The 22264-nt window shown below is 40.3% G+C and overlaps 1 protein-coding gene across 1 annotated transcript in view; it reads left to right on the plus strand.

Annotated features, from left to right (window-relative positions):
• The window catches only part of LOC117525346 (poliovirus receptor homolog), a 50030-nt gene that overhangs the window by 15135 nt on the left and 12631 nt on the right, over positions 1–22264 (plus strand). The window contains exons 2-5 of the mRNA XM_034187182.1: positions 960–1292; positions 1404–1703; positions 7685–7778; positions 14465–14616. Of these exons, the coding sequence (XP_034043073.1) occupies positions 960–1292; positions 1404–1703; positions 7685–7778; positions 14465–14616 (879 nt within the window). The remainder of the gene's footprint in view (positions 1–959; positions 1293–1403; positions 1704–7684; positions 7779–14464; positions 14617–22264) is intronic.

A 22264-nucleotide genomic window follows, 5' to 3' on the forward strand; every position in this document is an offset into this window, starting at 1 on the left:
GCTTTTAAACTGACTGGCAATGTTCTTAAAGTATGTAGCAAGATTAAATATCTTGGACATTTTATAAATGATGAACTAAAAGATGATGACATATACAGACAATATGCCCAGGCAAACACCACTGGACGCAAGTTCAGCTTCTGTTCAACGCAGGTGAAAGTAGGCCTGTTTAAGGCATACTGTACACCGCTTTACTGCGCCCATTTGTGGTCAAGCTATAGAAATCTAGCATTCAGAAGCTGCAAGTTGCATACAATGATGCTATGCGTATCCTTTTGAAAATACCCAGAGGGGTTAGTGCCAGCCAGATGTTTGTCATTGCAGGAATGAACACATTCCATGCACTCTTAAGACATTTAATGTTTAAATTTATGAATAGACTGGAGGAATCTGGCAGTAATATTATTTTGGCCTTTGTAAATCCCACCCTGAGCTGCTCTCGTTACGCCTCTAGCCTGAGGGAGCACTAGCTGAAATGTTTGCACATGATCTGATTTTATTTATTTATTGTTTTTTTACACTGTATATTTTTGTATTGAACTTGTAATGTGTTATTTATGGACCTGAGTCTGAAATAGTTATCTATCTAATTAATTAGGGTCCATGTAAATGTAGCTGGTAAAACCAAAGATTATTGCTAACTTTGTCGATTCTTATCCTATTTTAAAAATATATTAGTCAAGGCTCAAAATACTTGACCATACATAATTCTCAAAATACTCAAAGTATGTGAGTGCGCTGGCACCTTTTGTAGTGTCTCTCAACACCAGACTCGTATACGGGGAGCATTCTTAACCTAGGATAGTCAGGCTTAGCATTGGTGTTTACGTTTTCTTTTTTCTCTTTTAATTGTTCATTTAAAAAAAAAATCTCATCAACTCAAGTATTTATGCAGGCGTGTGCCCGCTTAAATCTGTGTCTCTGTGTGACTTTTGAGTTGTGTGTCTTGTTTCTTACAGATGTTCATGCTGGAGAGGTAATCGGAGTACAAGGACATACTGTTACCTTGCCATGCGTAATGAAGGAAACAAAGGAGTTCACCTCGCAAGTTTCCTGGCAGAGGAATACGAGGAAAAAACCTCAAAATCACGACTTTTTCACCGTCACTACAGACGGTCCCTTGTTTTTCAATGGTGACGATTCACGATTTGTGTTTACTGGGAGCCTTAAGGAAAATATTGGCTCTCTCCAGATCATCAATGTGACAGTGGAGGATGAAGGTTTATATACCTGCATCTTCACGTTGTTTCCCAGTGGCAACGTTGACACAAAAATCCCGCTGACTGTCATTGGCAAGTTAACGTTTTCTGTTTAACAACATCATTTGTGTTTAGTGTTTTCCACTAACTGTGCTTCCTTGTTTGTTTTTAATTGACTAATTTAATATTTGGTCATTCTTTCAGTCCCTCCTGTCACAAGTCTGACACATGAGCATCTTGTTTTGGGTAATGAGAATGTTACCCTTGCAACGTGCACGGCTGCTGATTCCAAGCCTCCTGCTCAAGTGAAATGGCTGACCGGGGATTTGAAAGGAGTGCGAGCAACAATCAGCAATACTTCACATCCAAACGGGACGACAACCACAGTCAGCACTCTGGTCGGGGTACCAACCCAAGAGATGAATCATCAGCTGGTCCGATGCCACATCACATATGTAGCTCTGTCGAAGGAGGAAACCCTGTCCTTCAGTCTACAGGTCAATTGTATGTGAACTTTTCCTTTTCTTTTTTTTAAGTACAACTACAGTAGTGTTCAGAATAATAGTACTGCTATGTGACTAAAAAAAAATAATCCAGGTTTTGAGTATATTTCTTATTGTTACATGGAAAACAAGGTACCAGTAGATTCAGTAGATTCTCACAAATCCAAGAAGACCAAGCATTCATGATATGCACACTCTTAATGCTATGAAATTGGGCTATTAGTAAAAAAAAAAAAAAGTAGAAAAGGGGGTGTTCACAAAAATAGTAGCATCTGCTGTTGGCGCTACAAACTCAAAACTATTATGTTCAAACTCTTTTTTTTTTTAGCAATCCTGTGAATCACTAAACTAGTATTTAGTTGTATAACCACAGTTTTTCATGATTTCTTCACATCTGCGAGGCATTAATTTTGTTGGTTTGGAACCAAGATTTTGCTGGTTTACTAGTGTGCTTGGGGTCATTGTCTTGTTGAAACACCCATTTCCAGGGCATGTCCTCTTCAGCATAAGGCAACATAACCTCTTCAAGTATTTTGACATATCCAAACTGATCCATGATACCTGGTATGCGATATATAGGCCCAACACCATAATAGGAGAAACATGTCCATATCATGATGCTTGCACCACCATGCTTCACTGTCTTCACTGTGAACTGTGGCTTGAATTCAGAGTTTGGGGGTCGTCCCACAAGCTGTCTGCGGCCCTTGGACCCAAAAAGAACAATTTTACTCTCATCAGTCCACAAAATATTCCTCCATTTCTCTTTAGGCCAGTTGATGTGTTTTTTGGCAAATTGTAACCTCTTCTGCACATATCTTTTATTTAACAGAGGGACTTTGTGGGGGATTCTTGCAAATAAATTAGCTTCACACAGGTGTCTTCTAACTGTCACAGCACTTACAGGTAACTCCAGACTGTCTTTGATCATCCTGGAGATGATCAATGGGTGAGCCTTTGCCATTCTGGTTATTGTTCTGTCCATTTTGATGGTTATTTTCCGTTTTCTTCCACGTGTCTCTCTGTCTCTGTTTTTTGTCCATTTTAAAGCATTGGAGATCATTGTAGATGAACAGCCTATAATTTTTTGCAACTGCGTATAAGTTTTCCCCTCTCCAATCATCTTTTTAATCAGACTACGCTGTTCTTCTGAACAATGTCTTGAACGTCCCATTTTTCTCAGGCTTTCAAAGAGAAAAGCATGTTCAGCAAGTGCTGGCTTCATCCTTAAATAGGAGACACCTGATTCACACCTGTTTGTTCCACAAAACTGACAAACTCTGACTGAATGCCACACTACTGTTATTGTGAACACCCCCTTTTCTACTTTTCTTTTACTAATAGCCCAATTTCATAGCCTTAAGAGTGTGCATATCATGAATGCTTGGTCTTGTTGGATTTGTGAGAATCTACTGAATCTACTGGTACCTTGTTTCCCATGTAACAATAAGAAATATACTCAAAACCTGGATTAATCTTTATAGTCACATAGCACTACTGTATACATAAGAAATGCATAGCTGAGAATGTTGTGGTGGGTGTAACCGCATATTGTTCACAAGTTTAGTTTAACCAAATTACATCTGTGGCCCAAGAATGTTCCCTGTGAATTTGAAGACCCTGACACTAATAGAACTGGACTTACACTGAGCACAGACAGACGGATGCAAGATCTTCACAATAATAATAATAATATCTTCACAGTAATAGTAATAATAATGTTATTTAACCAGATAAAAGCCCACTGAGATCAAGACCTCTTTTACAAGGGTGACCTGGTCAAGAAAGGCGGCAGTACACGTCATAATAGACAGCTTAACATCATCAAGAGAATGTTAATAGCAAATAAAATACATTCATCTTGGTCATTGTGAGTTGTAACGATGTGTGGGAGGGAAAAAACAGATTAGACTTGGAAAAAACAGGCTTTGTCTAAAAGAATTCCATTCGCGATCGCTTAAAACAGTGTGGAAGGCATTCAAAGAAGTTAACTCGGAGTTTCTGTTCAGATGTCCAGTCTTTTTTTAGACACTGTCACAAAATGCATCACATTTTCCTGATGAACTGGCGTGAGAACGGGTTGTAATTTTCCCACCATTTAAACAGTCCCCTCTCAGAATAATTTGGCTGTGGAACACTGGGTTACTGTTCTAGTATATTTTTAGGACAACCTAGGTTGCATAGCTTACTGTGGAACAATGGCTGGCTGTGTGTGTGTGTGTCACTCTGCGCTTGACACTACAAGCAAAACTTCTTGTATACACAGCCTGTCCAGTCACTGAAGCCTGTTCAAAATTGCGGCTGTTTTTTCTAAATATTCTTCAGTAGGATGCTGTATTTGTTGCTTTATGGCTCATTTAACTCTCCAACAGATGGATCGTGTGACATCAACTGTCGACCCTTTATCTTTGATTTGTCAGTTAGATAATGAGGCAAACACACCTCCCTCTGTAACGGCTCAACAGTCAGTTGCCAAAGTACAGTGAGGAAAATAAGTATTTCAACACCGTGCAATTTTGCAAGTTCTCCCACTTAGAAATTATGGAGGGGTCTGAAATTTTCATCTTAGGTGCATGTCCACTGTGAGAGACATAATCTTAAAAAAAAAAAAATCCAGAAATCACAATGTATGATTTTTATTTATTTTATTTTTTTTATAATTTATTTGTATGTTACTACTGCAAATAAGTATTTGATCCCCTACCAACCAGCAAGAATTCTGGCTCACACAGACCTGTTAATTTTTCTTTAAGAAGCCCTCTTATTCTGCACTCTTTACCTGTATTAATTGCACCTGTTTGAACTTGTTACCTGTATAAAAGACACCTGATCACACTCCAACCTGTTCACTATAGCCAAGACCAAAGAGCTGTCGAAGGACACCAGGAACAAAACTGTTGACCTGCACAAGGCTGGGATGGACTACGGGACAACAGGCAAGCAGCTTGGTAGAAGACAACAAGTTCACCAGTGACCGTCTGGATGATCCAGAGGAGGCATGGGAGAAGGTCATGTGGTCAGATGAGACCAGAATAGAGCTTTTTGGAATCAACTCCACTTACCATGTTTAGAGGATGAGAACAACCCCAAGAAAACCATCCCAAACGTGAAGCATGGGGGTGGAAACATCATACTCTGGAGGTGCTCTTCTGCAAAGGGGACAGGACGACTGCACCGTATTGAAGGGAGGATGGATGGGGTCATGTATTGCGAGATTTTGGCAAACAACCTCCTTCCCTCAGTAAGAGCATTGAAGATGGGTCATGGCTGGGTCTTCTAGCATGACAATGACCCCAAACACACAGCCAGGGTAACTAAGGAGGGGCTCTGTAAGAAACATTTCAAGGTCCTGGAGTGGCCTGGCCAGTCTCCAGACCTGAACTCTATAGAAAATCTTTGGAGGGAGCTGAAACTCCAAACCTGAAAGATTTGGAGAAGATCTGTATGGAGGAGTGGACCAAAATCCCTGCTGCAGTGTGCAAACCTGGTGAAAAACTACAGGAAATGTTTGACCTCTGTAATTGCAAACAAAGGCTACTGTACCAAATATTAACATTGATTTTCACAGGTGTTGAAATACTTATTTGCAGCAGTAACATACAAATAAATGATTTAAAAAAATCATTCATTGTGATTTACAGATTTTTTTTTTTTTTTAAGATTGTTTCTCACAGTGGACATGCACCTAAGATGAAAATTTCAGACCCTTCCATGATTTCTAAGTGGGAGAACTTTCAAAATCGCAGGGTGTTCAAATACTTATTTTCCTCACTGTACGAGGGTAGGCTGAAAAGTTCGAAGGCTCACTATGATACAGTTAATGCATTAACTGCATCATAGTGAGCCTTAGAACTTTTCAGCCTACCCTCGTATGTCTGGCTGAATACAGATAAGGGACTGCAAATAAAACCTGCAGTACTGTAGTTCTTACACTTTTCGGTCACACACACACACACACACACACACACACACACACACACACACACACACACACACACCATAGTTTTAGGCACAAATTGAACTTGAGTGTCCAAAAAAATCAGGATGTCCAAAATTTTAGGCGCCAACCAGTGTCGCGCATACCCAACTCGTGGGGGGAGATGGTCCGGGGGGCCTCCTTCATGAAAATTTTGAAAAAATAGTGCCTCAAGTACCCCGAGTACATGTACAGTTTTAAAGATGGAGCGGATTTCCGCACTTCCAAAATATCACAAAGACCACTAAAAAAATAAATAAATATTTGGAGTCAGTCTGGTTCAGGGGTCTGCAACCTTTACTGTCAAGAGCCATTTTTGTCCCGTTTTCCACAAATAAAATTCTTCTTGAGCTAAGTGCATGTTGATGTCAGTTAAAAAATTATTGGTTTTGTGATAGAGTTTTGGATCTGAGCCCTTCAGTTAGCCTTCGGCAGGCTATGTTGCCAAAGTTAAGATGAATAAGGCTTTGTTTGATTTGACTTCATGCGCTGCAGGAAAAAAGCTTTGTGTTCAGTTTTGTTTACTTTTCTGCCTTCCCTGTGTGAACTTTTTTTTTGTTTGAGTTTAGCTTAGCCAGAGGCATTACTCTCTCTTTTAGGTATCAACTGTGACACACCTAACATTTCATTAAGGGGACTTTCCTGGGTGGTGAACAGCTGGCTGTAATGGGATGGGATTTGGCCAACCAGTATGTATGAAGTTTTTTTTTTTTTTTTTTTTTTTTTTTTTTTTTTTTTTTTTTCAAAAAGTCACCAACCTCACCCAGAAATGAGGGGTGTAACTCCCTCAAAGGAATAGCTGTAGTTGCACTGAGCCAATGAAATAATGGCCATGCATCATACAGATTTCTTTACAACTCCTCCTCAGTAGACACCATGAAAACTACAAAAATAAAACACAAAACAATATATTCAAATATACGAGTATGTTCTTTTTAAAGTCCCTAAATAAAATGCAAATTAAATTTCTTTTGCATGTGGTGACAGACAGGCCCCAGGATCTTCACATGCCAACAGAAATGCATTAAAAAGCCCGTAATAAGTATTTGAAAACACAAATTATAGTGTGCACCTCTTGGAATGTGGAGGATTTTAATTTTGGGCTGCACGCCTTCACTCTGTAGCCACATTAGCTCTGTCCTCTGCAGGCGTCTTGTCTCTTTTTCTGGCGCTGCTGCTTTACCACTGACCCATAATGCAACAGGTGTTTCTTTAACCAGAACTCGGGTAATTTGGCTTTTGACACTTACAGTAAAATTGTATAACAGTTAACACAATTTTTTAAACCAAAAGTTATTTTTGAGGATATTGCATTTTAATCCTGTTTGAAAGAAAATTGATCTTTTTTAAACCTATGAGGTCAAACATTGATGAAATCACTGCCACAATATGTAAAACAAACAATGAGAGAGAAAATCTCATTAAAAACGGTCTCTCCAACAGTTGCAATCGTGAAGCTTGAACATCAGAGGATGATGGACATGAAAGTTAAGAGGCTCAGTTTTTGATGTATCCTTGTAGACGGGTTTGATTCCTAGTGTATATGGCAAGCTGTCTGTTGTTGAAGATGCTTCATCTGTATCGTCTCAGTCGACCCGGCTGTAAAGGGGTACCAGCCTTTGTTGGGGAAACAACCTGTGATAGATTGGTGCATCGTTCCAGGGGGAGTTGTAGAGTCTCATTTGCTTTACTGTGTGGTGACCAGGGATAAGCACCAGCCCGATGGGGCTCCAGGGTCTACAAGAATTTTTGTAACAAACTTGACCTAAATGGTTTCATCTGACGTGTTGACCATTATGGAACATGTCTCATTGAAAGAAAGTTTTGTCAAATGGCTGAATTGTCCAAAAGATGCATTTACTTATTTTCGAGTAAGAATTCATTTGCCATGATTTCCTCAGATCATTTGAGACCTCTTATCTATTTTCTTATTTGTTAGAACAAATGGGAACATCATTATTGTTACTTTTTTATAGCCATAAGATAATATCTTCTGTTTCTTGCAGTTCCACCAATGTCCCTGAATATCAGCAGTAGAGGCTCAGCCTCAGTTGAATGTTCGTCTGTTGCAAACCCAATGCCGAATTATACCTGGAGCAGGTAATTTGCATGACTCCCCAATTATGGGGTAATTGTTACTCTTCATCTTTCAGATAGCATAATTTTATTCTTCTTCTTTCAGCTGCTCCTGTTAAGTCTGGTTCACATGGCAGGATTTTAAAATTATCTGTAGGTTTCCAAAACCTGAGAGACCGCACACATGGCAATTAAAAAAAAAACAAATAAACAATTATAGATCTAACAGGTTTGGTCGTACAGTGTGTGGTGTTCAGCCACACGGTAAAAACAACACACCACACACGAACAGATTTCATACACGATCATTCCCAGGTCAGACAGGAACTCTCACAAAATCTCTTGAGATTAAACGTGACTTCAGAGTAAACAAACGGAGATACTTTGGGGACTACTTAAAACAGAGGGGAAAAAAACGACACAAAAAGAAAAAGAAAAGGTGTTCTTTAAAGGAGTGGAGACAGGGCAACCACCTGACTTTCTGGTAAGCCATAACAGCTGTTTTGATTTTATTTTTCGCTCTACGTCCGTCACCTCGCTGTCTGATTGGCTGCACGTCACATTCAGCAGGCTGCGCGCTCGTTTGTGGCCGGAGGACACCACACACACTGCGATATTGGGCCAAGGCAATCCAACATGTTGAATATCCCTGATATGCGATCGGAGCGCCCCTGATCTCCTTCCGAGCAGATCAGAGCGTTCTTAACGCACCACATGTGGCAGGGATATCTGATAAGATTATCATGAGTGTCATCACGATTGTAGGGGCGTCCTTAAGATTGTTGGAAGGGGAAGATCGGGTCCGATAACAGCCTCATTATCTTGCCGTGTGAACCAGGCATTAGGGAGCGCCACAGCAGATCAGTCGTTTCCATCTCACCCTGTCCTCTGTAACTTCCTCTGTCACACCAACCACCTACATGTCCACCCTCACCACATCCATAAACCTCCTTTTTGGCCTCCCTCTTCTCCTCTTGCCTGCTGGCTCCATCTTCAGGATCCTTCTCTCTATATACCCTGGGTCCCTCTTCTGCACATGTCCAAACCACCTCAATCTCACCTCTCTGACTTTGTCTCCGAGCTGTCCCTCTGATATGTTTATTCCTAATCCTGTCCTTCCTCGTCACTCCCAAAGAGAATCACAACATCTTTAACTCTGCCACCTCCAGCTCTACCTCCTGTCTTTTTGTTAGTGGCACCATCTCTAAGACATACAACATCGCTGATCTCACTGCTTTTCCCTTCACTCTTGCAGATATTCTTTGGTCACAAATCACTCCTGCCACCTTTCTTCACCCACTACACCCTGCCTGCTCTCTCTTCATCATCTCTCTACCACACTCTCCAGTACTTTGGGCAGTTGACCCCAAGTATTTAAACTCATCTACTTTTACCACTTTTATTACTTGTAAGTGCACTGTTCCACTGGGCTCCCTCTCATTCACACATATGTACTCTGTTTTGCTCCTACTGACTTTCATTCCCCTGCTCTCTAGAGCATATCTCCACCTTTCCAGGCTAGACTCAACCTGCTCTCCACTCTCACTACACATAACAATGTCATCTGCAAAAACATCATAGTCCATGGAGATTCCTGTCTGATCTTATCTGTCCATCATCATTGCAAACAAGAAAGGATTCAGCATTTTACTCTGCATGCACTCTGGATCTTTAGTTTCTTGTTTTACGCCAGATGCTTTTCCTGACACAGTCCTACTCATTTATCCGGGCTTGGGACCGGCACTCAGAGTGTACTGGCTGCACACCCCATGTGGCTGAGATTTCACCGACTTGAGGTTAACCCCCTGCCTCCTTCTGCCCTCCTCCTTTATCCGGCCTTGGGACCGGCACTCAGAATGTACTGATTACACACCCCATGTGGCTGAGTTAAATAGCATAATTTTATTGTCTCCTTTAAATTAAAATTCTATTTGTACAGCACCAAATGACAACATAAGTCACTCCAAGGTGCTTCAAGTGTAAGGTCTAACCTTACCCAATCCCTGAGGAAGCACATTGGCAATAACAGTAAGGAAAAACTTCGTCAGGTGTTGACTACCAGTCAAAGAATATGAAATAAAGCATAACAACAAATGTCACACATGCAAGGACACAAATATTGCAGCTAAGAAGTCCATATACTATCGTGTCAGGTTGCAACAACCTGCTTGCTCAATCGGCTAAGAGCCGTCACTAAATATACATAATACAAATGCCAAATCAGTGTTCTGTGTGGTTTCCCATTAAAAATAACCTTGTAATTTGTCAGGTTTTACATTTTATTATTCATTGAAGAGTGGGATTTGTTTTTGTATTGTCATAAGTGATGCTGAAAAACTAATTCATGCATTTATTTCCTCTAGGCTGGACTATTGTAATTCATTATTATCAGGTTGTCCTAACAGTTCCCTGAAAAGCCTTCAGTTAATTCAAAATGCTGCAGCTAGAGTACTAACGGGGACTAGAAGGAGAGAGCATATCTCACCCATATTGGTCTCTCTTCATTGGCTTCCTGTTAATTCTAGAATAGAATTTAAAGTTCTTCTTCTTACTTATAAGGTTTTGAATAATCAGGTCCCATCTTATCTTAGGGACCTCATAGTACCATATCACCCCAATAGAGCGCTTCGCTCTCAGACTGCAGGCTTACTTGTAGTTCCTAGGGTATGTAAGAGTAGAATGGGAGGCAGAGCCTTCAGCTTTCAGGCTCCTCTCCTGTGGAACCAGCTCCCAATTCAGATCAGGGAGACAGACACCCTCTCTACTTTTAAGATTAGGCTTAAAACTTTCCTTTTTGCTAAAGCTTATAGTTAGGGCTGGATCAGGTGACCCTGAACCATCCCTTAGTTATGCTGCTATAGACTTAGACTGCTGGGGGGTTCCCATGATGCACTGAGTGTTTCTTTCTCTTTTTGCTCTGTATGCACCACTCTGCATTTAATCATTAGTGATTGATCTCTGCTCCCCTCCACAGCATGTCTTTTTCCTGGTTCTCTCCCTCAGCCCCAACCAGTCCCAGCAGAAGACTGCCCCTCCCTGAGCCTGGTTCTGCTGGAGGTTTCTTCCTGTTAAAAGGGAGTTTTTCCTTCCCACTGTCGCCAAGTGCTTGCTCACAGGGGGTTGTTTTGACCGTTGGGGTTTTTACGTAATTATTGTATGGCCTTTGTATTGCAGTTTGGCAGCCAGGCCCTTTCTACTGGGGGCAGAGTTGAGCTCAGCTCCTCTTAGCTACCTCACTGCTGCAAAATGCATAGCAGACAGGAACAAAAGGGATTATAAATGTTTTTGAAGTTACTAGCTATGTTTAAAAAAAAAAAAAAAAAAAAAAAAACGTTAGCGGTCTAAAAGTTATCAGAACTAAATTTATCGGAAGATAATTTGTCCGAAGATGGTTTTAAAACTTATCTGAAAAGCTAATCTGCTAACAAAAACATTAGCTTTGATAATTATCGGATTAGCTGAACAGTGCCCACCACTGACCTTGAGACATAAAACTAATGGCATAAGCTTGGATGACCCTGGGGCAGTGGCATAGCAACCTCAGCACGGGCCCCAGTTGACAGGCACTCTGCATATGTTCCTAGTTATTAGGCGTAGGCGCACAATCACGTACATGCATGCGCCCACCCACACTATGAGGGCTATATAGATTTTTACTAACAGTGCGTTGGATTTTACAATCAAATAAATGACTTGGATTATTGTATTAGAAATTTTTTAAGAGGTCAAGAATCTAGATTTAATACCCAGCTTTGAATCACACGTGCCCAACAGTCTGCAGCCAACATACTTCATCATCGCATCAGACAGCAGGGGAGGAGCTGTCTAATTCATGGTGGTGCTGCAATGACTACAAAATCATTTTTCTTGCAAAGTCAAGAGTGCACCCCTACATGATAAACCTTAAGACAAGAAGAGATGATAATAAAATTAAGTTGTTTTTTTTTTTTTTTGATACTTTATTTAAAAATCTTTCAACTAAACAGCAGGCACCTTGACACTTGCACAAATTTGATCCCCACACTGGCACTCAATCTGGCGTACTAAAGCGTAAACTGTTGTAAACTGTGCAGCTGCATGTCAATGCACAAGAACATTTTGAAATGTTCAAAGCTTCTGGCATGCATTAATTTTTTGAACTAGTTGTGAACAACCTATTCGAGAACACTGTGTCATTGTGCACAGTGCATCTGAAGGAATGAGGAATGAAAATGCAACTTTTACCAATCCATGACAATATATATGAATTACCTTTGAGACAAGATTGCAAATGCGTTCTCCACCACACAACGAGCGTGAGACAACCTGTAGCTTTAGATAATTTCTCTGTGATTCTGCGAGTGACGAGAGAATGGTTTCATCAGCCAAGTTGTGAAAGCAAATGCATCATCAGCTATGAAATTATTATTTCATATAGCGTGGCGTCCAGTGGGACGCATTGGCACGACTAATTGCCTTGCGTGGCAGTTCAGGATCGAATTCATGCAAGTCTGAAGGTGCCTGAAAAACACAGGCTACTGAAAGAAGACACTCAGGGACACGGAGTGAGAATATAGCTATATTATATAGACAAACCTGATGAAATACATATTTTTACTCAAAATCTAGCATGTCCAAAATTTTTGTACATTTTGCATAAATGAAACAGACTTCTTAAAAAAAATGGAACATTTAATATAGTGTTCGAGACCTCATTAAACCTTGAAAGTTCAGCAACAGTGGATGACACCTTGCACAGTTTCTTAGCATACAAGCCACTTGGTGCAATTTTGACACCATTATATGGCATTTTACGAGTGTCTTGACTAAAATGCCATATTTAGATTGTCAGTGAGCATTGGTGCTGCTGCAATGGTTCTAGAAAAAGGTCCCTGTGGTTGAAGTGTGCTCTGGTGCTGTTGGTGCAGAAATGGGCTTCTTGGAGTGGACACATCTCCATCTATCTGGATTTGGTGTCCTAAGCATTCTCTCCAGGGCTGCACTCAGGAAAGGGCTCTGGAGTGGCAGGTATTTTTTCATTAGATTGAAAATAATATGAAAGAACAGTCGTGAATGCCTCATCTATGGCCGTGTGCCTGATGCTCTTCAGGAGTTTTTCAGCATCCTTACAGTGACAAACTCCTCCACGCTGCTGCATGTAAAGTAGCTGTCTGTGGGAGCGCTTTATCTGAGTTTAGTTGTTGGAGTCAAACGCTGCGGTTTCGGTGCCAGGATTCTCTTCTTCTTAAGCACCTTTCAAATTGGCATATTCGTAGAGCTGCTCATTGCAGCGTATCGTCTACGCTACAATGAGCAGCTCTCCGCCCACTTTACATGGAGTTTTTTCTCAATACGCAGCAGTATGTTGAGGGCTACACGCGTAGGACGGAAGAAAATTAAACGTATATTTTTCATGCGTGTACTCGCATGGAGTCTTCATGCGAGTACACACGGCGCCATGCTACTGTGTGTGTGTATGTATGGAAAACAGAGAACAGAATCAAAACAAAATGAAAGGCAGCATCAATATAAGGGCATCAAAGTAAAGATAAAGACATTAATATTTGATAATAATATTGACAATATATAGAAATCTCTATCAGATGCCTACCTTGTTTGGCCTTTACTTTGGATACCAGACATTCAACACAGTCAAAACTATTTGATTTATTAATCACATTAGCTCAACCAATAATTTGCATCACTTTTGACCATAAGTGGAGCAACTTTAAGTTTTTGACCCCTGTACACACTGAAATTGACTTATCACCATTTTTGTTGTTTTTACCCCATAACTCCATTCAGTCATAGTCTAAATTATACCTTTTTGGAATCTTTATGATCAGACAAATAATGTGGCATACTTTTAAATATACTTATTGAAAATTCAAGTGGCCCGTCTGCTAATTCAACATGGTGGAAAATGCTCCAAAATGGCTGCATTTATTTATAAACCTGTTTCTTGTATATTATATAAAAGTTAGTGAGAAATAAACACTTAAAAAATTTTAAAACACTGAAGTGATTTACAAGACATCTCACTGGCATCAACGTACATGCTACGATTTTCCAAAGCTCATGGACGTGCACTGCAGACATTATGGAATCCCCCCCCCCCCCCCGGAAATATGTTCTCGTCATTAAAATGAGCTGTAATTTTGAAACGTATTTCAAAAATTAACCGACGTTATAAAGCTCTGATTTCAATAGAAACTAAATTTTGTCAGTTTAGTTAAATGTGAAAGTCTGTCGTGTTAAACTGACTTAGAACAGTTTCAGTCTGTGAAAGATCAAGATGTACAACTGCTAGTCTCACCACGGTCAGGTCATTATGTAATAACAGTCTTGGAAAAGCACACAAATGCAGGTGCAGAACATTCTAAGTCATGTCAAATCAAATTATTTATTTGCTTATCCACAAAGTGACTGTAAAACAGTGGGTGACTAAAGTCTGCAGATGGATGAGGCGGCACAAGACAGGTGTGGCAGTTGTGAACAAGAAACATCTGTGAAAAGATGAACAAAAACAACAAAACAATGGACAAGATGTGAATACAAACAACTCTCAGGGTAATGCACACACCCTGCCCCTCTTCCCACCCTAACAAAACCCAGACAAACACAGACACAGGATAACAGCATTTATCGGATTAACTCAAACCATTTGCCGTTTTTGTGTACATGGTTTCATTTGATTGTAACATCGTTTGTGCTTTTATTCTCTGTTTCAGATCTGGGCAGCCGATGCCCGACTCTGTTCAAGTTGACGGTCAAACACTGACGTTCTTGGACATAGCTTCTGATCTCAACGGCCTCTACTTCTGTGAGGCCTCCAACCCTTATGGAAGCAAATTTGGACAAATCTATGCTCACTTCAAATCAGGTAAGCAAGGAACTGGTAGGATAATCCAGAAACGTTGTATAAAATAAGTGGTTTTGATTGGAAGATAATTTGTTCTTAGCCTGCTTATCAGCCCAGCAGAGTCATGTAGCTGAAAGTAGTAAGTTTGTTCTGAGCATATTGTGAAGCTGTTACAAACACCACCTGTGTGGAAAAACGTCATCCAAACCAACTGTTTAATGATGACATGTCAGATTTAGCCTGGGGAGTGCCCTGTTATTCCACAGCAACAGCTGTAGAGACACATCTTTAGGCTAAAGCATAGTTGGTATTGACAACCCCAAATCTGAAAAATTTGGAACAGTATGGGGGGAAAAAATAAAAAATTAAAAAAAATAACTTTGATCCTTGCATTTACGTAGTTTGCCTTCTATTTCATTGCAGACCGTATTGAACCAAAGCTATTTTGTGTTTTCTGTGGTCAACTTCATTTCTTAATATTCATCTATCCCCGATTTTAAGGTCTACAACACATTCAAAAAAGTAGGGAAGGGGGCAATTTACTCTAAATATAAAGAATAAATAATCACTCAGGGGATGGATACATGAACATTTCCAATTCACACAAATAGTATGGTACTGTATGGTAATCTATTTCAGGTAGGCAGTTCTCAAAGTTTGAGTGTCCATGCTGGAAGGAGACTAGTAAGGGAAGCCACCAAGACACCCATGACAGAAAGAATTACAGGCTTCTGTGGATGTGACAGACTGCCCGTCTACTGCAGAGCTGCCCGAGAACGCACAGACTGCTGCCTGTCGACTTGCTTGCCTCCCAATGCCCTGAGTGCTATCTGCCTCACAACGAAGTTAAACTTCAATAAAAAAAAAAAAAAGCAAAAAACAAAATCAGAAAACCTAGAATGGTATTGAAAGTGCAGTTGCAAAAATAAATAAACTCAGTGATCCGGGTGTAGGTTGGGTTCAGGTTTTTTGAAATGGGAGCTGAGAGAACAGTCGGTTTAAAAAAAAAAAAAAAAAAAAAAAAAAAAAAAAAGACAAAAAAGAACAAACATGTTTTTGTTTATTTTGTTTTTTTGGCATCCAGCTATTTAAAGTTTGTTCTTGTGATAGAGCGTGACAGACAAAAGCTAACATCACATGCATACGTGTCATACCACCAGCATGTCCTGGTAATAACTGCTCATACTCACATCTTGTGCATAGTATTGCATACAAATATGTAATGAAAATAAGTCAAACACAATTTTCCTTCATAATCAGTAAGGTGATGATAAATTCAGTCTGTTTACCATTTAGTACTACCATGTAAGCAAGCAGCATAAGCCTGGGCCCCACCGAATAATAAGCCATGAATAATGAGCCATGCATGGGTGTGTAGTGATTATTCGAAGAATGACGCACGTTTTCATCTATCACGTATCCACTATGAAGGTGCCTCTATGTGCCTTCCTCTACCCCGCATGTGCCACGTAGCATCCTCTAGTGAGTCACAACCGACCTGTCAGAGCCTCAAATGGCTCGTATCAGCCACGTATGAGCCATGCAGGGCCGTGTAGTGCGACATCGGTGCACGAACGCACTTTTGGTCCAACCCTCCATCCCTCCCACACTTGTTTCCTCATGGAGCAGGAAAGAGAGGGGAAAAAAAGCATCCAGATGAAACAGTCCTCTGTGATTCCAGAAGTGATTAGAGGTGTTTTCAGCATCCAAGGTTTGGCAGAAAATGATTATAATCTGCTACAAAGTAATTATTTTATATACAGTGTCCAGAGCGCAGAGCAGTTGGAATTGTGTGACTGAGGGCAGCTGCTACAAAAATAGCCTCTCAGGTCCGGCGTAGCTGCCAGGCACACGGATAATGGGCTTTTAGTAGCCTCATAAGCACCACGCAGATGCCGATAAAAAAATCCTCATTAGTCGTCGCAGTAACTCGTACACAAACTGCCCCACGCTGTTGCTAAATTTTGAACATCTTGAAATTAGCGCCACGCTCAGAGATGAGCCTCATTAACTGAAGATAAAGCGTCTAGGAGCCACTATTCTCCCACGATAGTTGAATAAACCCTCTTGTAGCGAAAAAAAAAACATGCTGTGTGGCTCATTATTCATGCTTCATTATTTGGTGGGACCAGGGCAATATGTGCTTCTGCAAGTACAGACTGTGTGCCAACTGCAGCCTCGAGCAGTTTCAAACAGTTGATACAACACAGCCCTATTTAGCACATTACGTGATGTCTTGCTTTTTATAGCCTGCTGAAAAATGTGTCAAAACACAGGTGCTGAAAAAGATTTCAAAACAGTCCGGCCCCCTATTTCAAGTTGGCCATCACTAATTTGCAGTACAGATGAAAAGATCCTCATTCTCAACCACAGGGACAATCCCTTCATTAATTCTGTTTTTTTCCCCCTTTGTACTGTATATTTAATCCTGTATATGCTCATTTAAAGGGCATCAAGTTTTTCCCTGTGTTTGCTAGCTTGTCAGCTGACACTCACGTGAAGGCGGAGTGCATAGATGAGTACACAGGGCGCACTGTGTGTTCAGTGAGGCAGACAAACTGTAAATTAAACCGCAGATGTTCATAATTTTCCATAACCTTTGCTGTGTCCACTAACTATCCAGCAGGTGGCAGACACGTCTATGGGATATTACATAGGCAACACACAGTTGGTTTTGCGATTGATCTGGTGCGTCAATGTTCACCAACAACCAATCAATTTATCCTCATTACATATTCTTTTAATTTGGTGAGTTACAAGATGATGGCTTTTACTGCTTTTGAGTTATTGCTTTTTGAATCTGGATACTTTTTGATGTCATAGCCATATGCTGTTAGCAGCAGAGAGAATCAGACGGTAACCACTCTGAGCTCATTTCAGTCACAGGGAATTTTTCAAGTATGCCGTCACTATGGGTTAAAATGTCTTTTTTTTTAAATAATCAATCATGCATCTTCAGGGTGGTGTGGAACAGAGGATTTTCATACAAGAAAACAGATCAAAGCTTGACTCAAGTTTCCCATGTTCCTCTGGGAAACTTTGTCAGAAAATCTGTCCAAAATGCGGCTTTACACTGAAGCTGTGTACGTGGGGATGCTACAGACAGAAGTTGCATGATGCACCATTTCACCAGTCACTGTAATAACTCCATCAGAACTGTAATCGGAGGTGGGTAATCCTGGATTCAATGAGTACAAGTCCTGTCATGTATCATTTCTACCCGTGCATCTAAAACAGGGGATTTCACATTTACTCATTGAAGCCGGGATTACCCACCTCTGATGGTAATGGTGTCTTGGTGGCATCACTCAGTCTTCTCCTTGTACGGTCACTCAATCTTCAAGAGCTGCTTACTGCAAACAGATTCATCATAATGATTTTATCTCTAATGAACGATGTAAATGTCGTCCAACATTTACTTTGAGACTCTGAAGATGGAGTGACTGTGCAAAAATCAGAATTCCTAAACTGTTCATTTGATATTGTAAAAACACCTTGAATTAAAGCTGAAAGTCTGCAACACAAGCACTCCCTGATTTGTTTCATTTCACACCACTGTGGTGGTGTACAGTCAAAATGAAAAAAATTTACTGTCAAGTTACTTACAGAACTGACTGTCACTTAATGCATTTATTTATATAACCCTGAAACAAAATGCACGAACAACTATCCACAAGAGGGAAATGAAATGAAATCTGTGACCAGAATGTTTTGACGTGAAATATGTCAATGACCCATATTACTCCCTTGCTAAATTAGAAAAGAAGTTAAGTTAAAGAAGTTTTTGAGATATCACAATAAATGGATGATGACTACAACGTACGCCATGCCACTACAGGGTTAGCGGCCTAGCGGCTAGTAACCCAAAATGAAAGGAAGTTTAAAATACTTAATTGTTGGATTAAATTGTGGCATGAACAGTGCTTCTGAATAAAAAAAAAAAATAGCCAAAACCATTAAAAGTACAAAGAGAAAAGGAGCAAAACTGATGATTTTATAATTTAACTTTTTTTTTTTTTTTTTTAAACAAGAGATGGTCCGCATTGGCTGGTGAGAAGGTGACAAGAAAAATTTGATTTCAAAACAGTTTCTAGATAAATGCATTGATCCTACACACTGATCAGAGTTCATTCTGGTCAGCGACCCTGGTCAGCACCTGCTCCTCCGCACGAGCACAGGCTGGGCAGAGTGGACTCTGACATGTCTGCTCTCCTCCAACCAACTGTGCTCAAGTCCTCAACGTTGATGGAAATTTGTGTGTGTGCATGTCTGAAGTACTGAGCCTTTGTGTATGTGGACAATGAGGTTGTAACGTGTGTGTGTGCGCGCTACAGCGGGCTGTCATTCTTTTTTTCTGGTTTTTGCAGGCTGTCTGGGAAACAGACTGTTACTCATTTTTACCCACAACGGCATCAGAATTAGCACAGCCGTCACTTTAAAATCAAGTCACCATGACACAAAATAACACTTGCCGTTAATCCACGGTTAACACATACTTCATATGTTCAGTGTGTAACGACGTGGGCCGGGGTCTCAGCTGAATCACTGTTTTAATGTTGGTAATAAAGAGACCACTTTATAGGTCATTTCTGCAGGCCAGTATAGGTCGCCAAGTGTATTTAAAAAAAAAAAAAAAAAAAAAAAAGGCACTAAAATCTGTAGTTAAAAATACTTCAGAGATGATAAGGTGAGGAATGTTAAAAGCATGCATTTTTAGGTGTCTGAGAAATGACATATTTCTGTGCCTATTGCTTTAAATGGAGAGCAACACTTGCTTTACACACCCCTTATCTAGTTTGAGGCAGTATCTCTTCCCCACAGAATGTGTGTGGGCATGAGAGATTGCCTGTGTATGACGTCAACCATAGATTTTCCCAGAATAGCGATATGATATCTGGGTATGGACTTATTGGTGGCGTTGGGGGTGCTGATTCTGGCTACGTCGCAACAAATCTATAAAATTATGAAGAATTTTCAATTTCAATTTATTTTCATTTATATAGCACCAAATCACAACAAAGTTGCCTCAAGGCGCTTCACACAAGTAAGGTCTAACCTTATTAACCCCCAGAGCAAGCACACATGTGACAGTGGTAAGGGAAAAACTCCCTCTGAGGAAAAAACCTCAAGCAGACCAGACTCAAAGGGGTGACCCTCTGCTTGGGCCATGCTACAGACACAAATTACAAAACAATTCACAAAACAAATATACAGGAAATGTTGCCGGTGCACAGGACAGGAGGGTTTCTGGAACAGATACCACAGCCATCTCCAGCGGGAGCCACACCCTAACAGAGAGAAAAGGAAAAAATAAATAAAAAATCAGGCATCAAAAAGACAACAAATACAGTATAACTGATCAGCATTTAGCAACAAGAAAAAAAAATACTAAGGTGATCGCTGGCCACTAGCTGGAAGCTTCACTAAAAGACCCAGAATTTAGATAAAGTTGAGGCTGCGACACGCTCCATTTCCTGATAAAATGAATTCAAAAGAGTAAAAAGCATAGTAACGTACTATGCCAGTATGCTAGCCATACAAAAGGGAAAATAAGTGCATCTTAAGTCTGGACTTGAAAGTCTCTACAGAGTCTGTTTTATTGAAGCAGGGAGATCATTCCACAGAAGACGGGTATGTAGGGTTTAATTCGGTCAGCTAAGTAGGGAGGTGCCAGCCCATGAACAGTTTTATAGGCACTGTGATTCTCATAACAGTTTGCTTTGGTGTGGGCAGTAAAAGTTATGAGCCACTTATTTTCTCAGTAATCATGCATTAACATTTCCAAACAGATGAAGCTACTGATAGCTGCTAAAAGTGCTAACGTTGTTAGCTTGTCCTCTTATTTAATGTTGTATGCTAACTTAGTGTGAATATTGCAGCAGGGAAGCTTGGATGATCAGCTTAGACATTTCACTACACAACAACCCATATTATTCCAGGTATTTGCAATAAAAGGCTCAAAATGATAGACACAGCAGCTCCAGTTTGACATTTTAACATGGCCTTGAATGGGAATCTGCTCACATTTTGAACCACCCTCAAGCGGTCAGTTAGGGAACTGCAACTTTTTTTTTCTTCCAGTTGGGCTTCATTAACCCTCTGGATCCGAGGGCATTTTTTGGACAGTTCACTCGCCTGGCATAAATGTTTTATTGTTGCTGTTAACAGCTCTCCTTGCATCCCACAATCAAGTTTTATGTCTCTTTTTTTCAGGACAACCTGTGCTTTCAGAATGTATATGTTTTTGTTGTGTTTTATAAGTGTAATAAATGTTTACAATCAAAAATAGGCAAGGAAAAAAAGCAAAAAATAGTTTTCTACACACATTTATTCAAAACACACAGCAACTATACTAAACAACTGTTTTGACACTTTATAAAGGTAATTTGAGGTCTCATGTGAAAGACTGTACAACAAAAAGGTTCAAACAATAAACACAAATGCACATTTTGAACAATATGTACAAAATGGTCTATGGGTTTACGCAGAGAAAGCAACAGAGTTATCCAGTAACATTCACATGCAAACTGATGGAGCATTCCTGATAGTTACACACTCTTTGTTTGAGCACGTGAGATTGTCATCAGAGGCTCTCCGTGTGCTCCTGCTTTCACTGATTGCTGTGCGTAATGGCGCAGGGCACACTGAGTATGTACTAATAGTATGTACTCATTGGAGCACCCAGAGGGCTATTCAAATGTGCCAACTAGTAACATATCACTCCTGAAAATGATCTTTGGCTTTTCACGTGAGGTAAATCTGCCCTATGATAGGATTTTGGAAAACCATGTGACGGTGAACCAATTCCGATTGGATACTCACATTGTGCACGTCATCACACAGCTTCTATGAGGAGTACAGAGATGGCTGACGGCTGGCTCGAAAGTCCTCGGAGTTAACTTTCGGCAAAAAAAAGTAAGTTTCTATCTCATATCATTCAGAAGTTATTTATAATTTAATAAGGCTCGGTCTTCGCCGTTGTATACGATGGCGTCGTCCCCAGAGGGTTAAAGCCCTTTGACGTTTACTGCTTGGTGGGCATTTCACATCTTAGTTCATTTTTTGAAATAAGCATGAACTTACATCAGGAGTAGGTATTCAGTCTGACATCAGGGCTGGCGCTTGTCCGCGGTATTACTTTGTCCAGTCACGTCCATGCAAACTTTTCTTTGCAATCTTTACCAATTTCTCAGACACACTTGCCATCTTCATTTTTTATCCTTTCCAGTGTATTTTCCTCACAAAAAAAAAAACTGTTCAGACTTTTTTCACTTGTTGCCATTATGCATTCCATAATAGGCAGTTCTCGCATGCGGGATCTCGCACAAGAGATTTTTTTCGGGAAAAGAAAAGTAATGTTTTTACTGCTTAGGGTCCCCCTGCCCTGTCATGAACTATCCAGTGTTTGTTTCGTTAACTGGCTGTATTAACACAAATAAACTGCAGGACGAGGTGCTAAGCTCTTTAACATAGCTCCTCTTCTTCACCGATAAGCCTCATGCACACCACGCTGTTGAGTAACAGTGATGCCTGGTGGCTAATGTGAGAACTGTCACAAACAAATCACACCTCCAGTTTTTTTCTGACCAGATTGGAAATGATAAACAGGTGCCTAAATGAATCCCAAACATTGGGAAACTGCCAATCAGCGGGTGATTGTCATCCCTGT

This window comes from Thalassophryne amazonica, chromosome 14, assembly GCF_902500255.1.
Source record: "Thalassophryne amazonica chromosome 14, fThaAma1.1, whole genome shotgun sequence".
In the NCBI taxonomy this organism is placed as follows: domain Eukaryota; kingdom Metazoa; phylum Chordata; class Actinopteri; order Batrachoidiformes; family Batrachoididae; genus Thalassophryne; species Thalassophryne amazonica.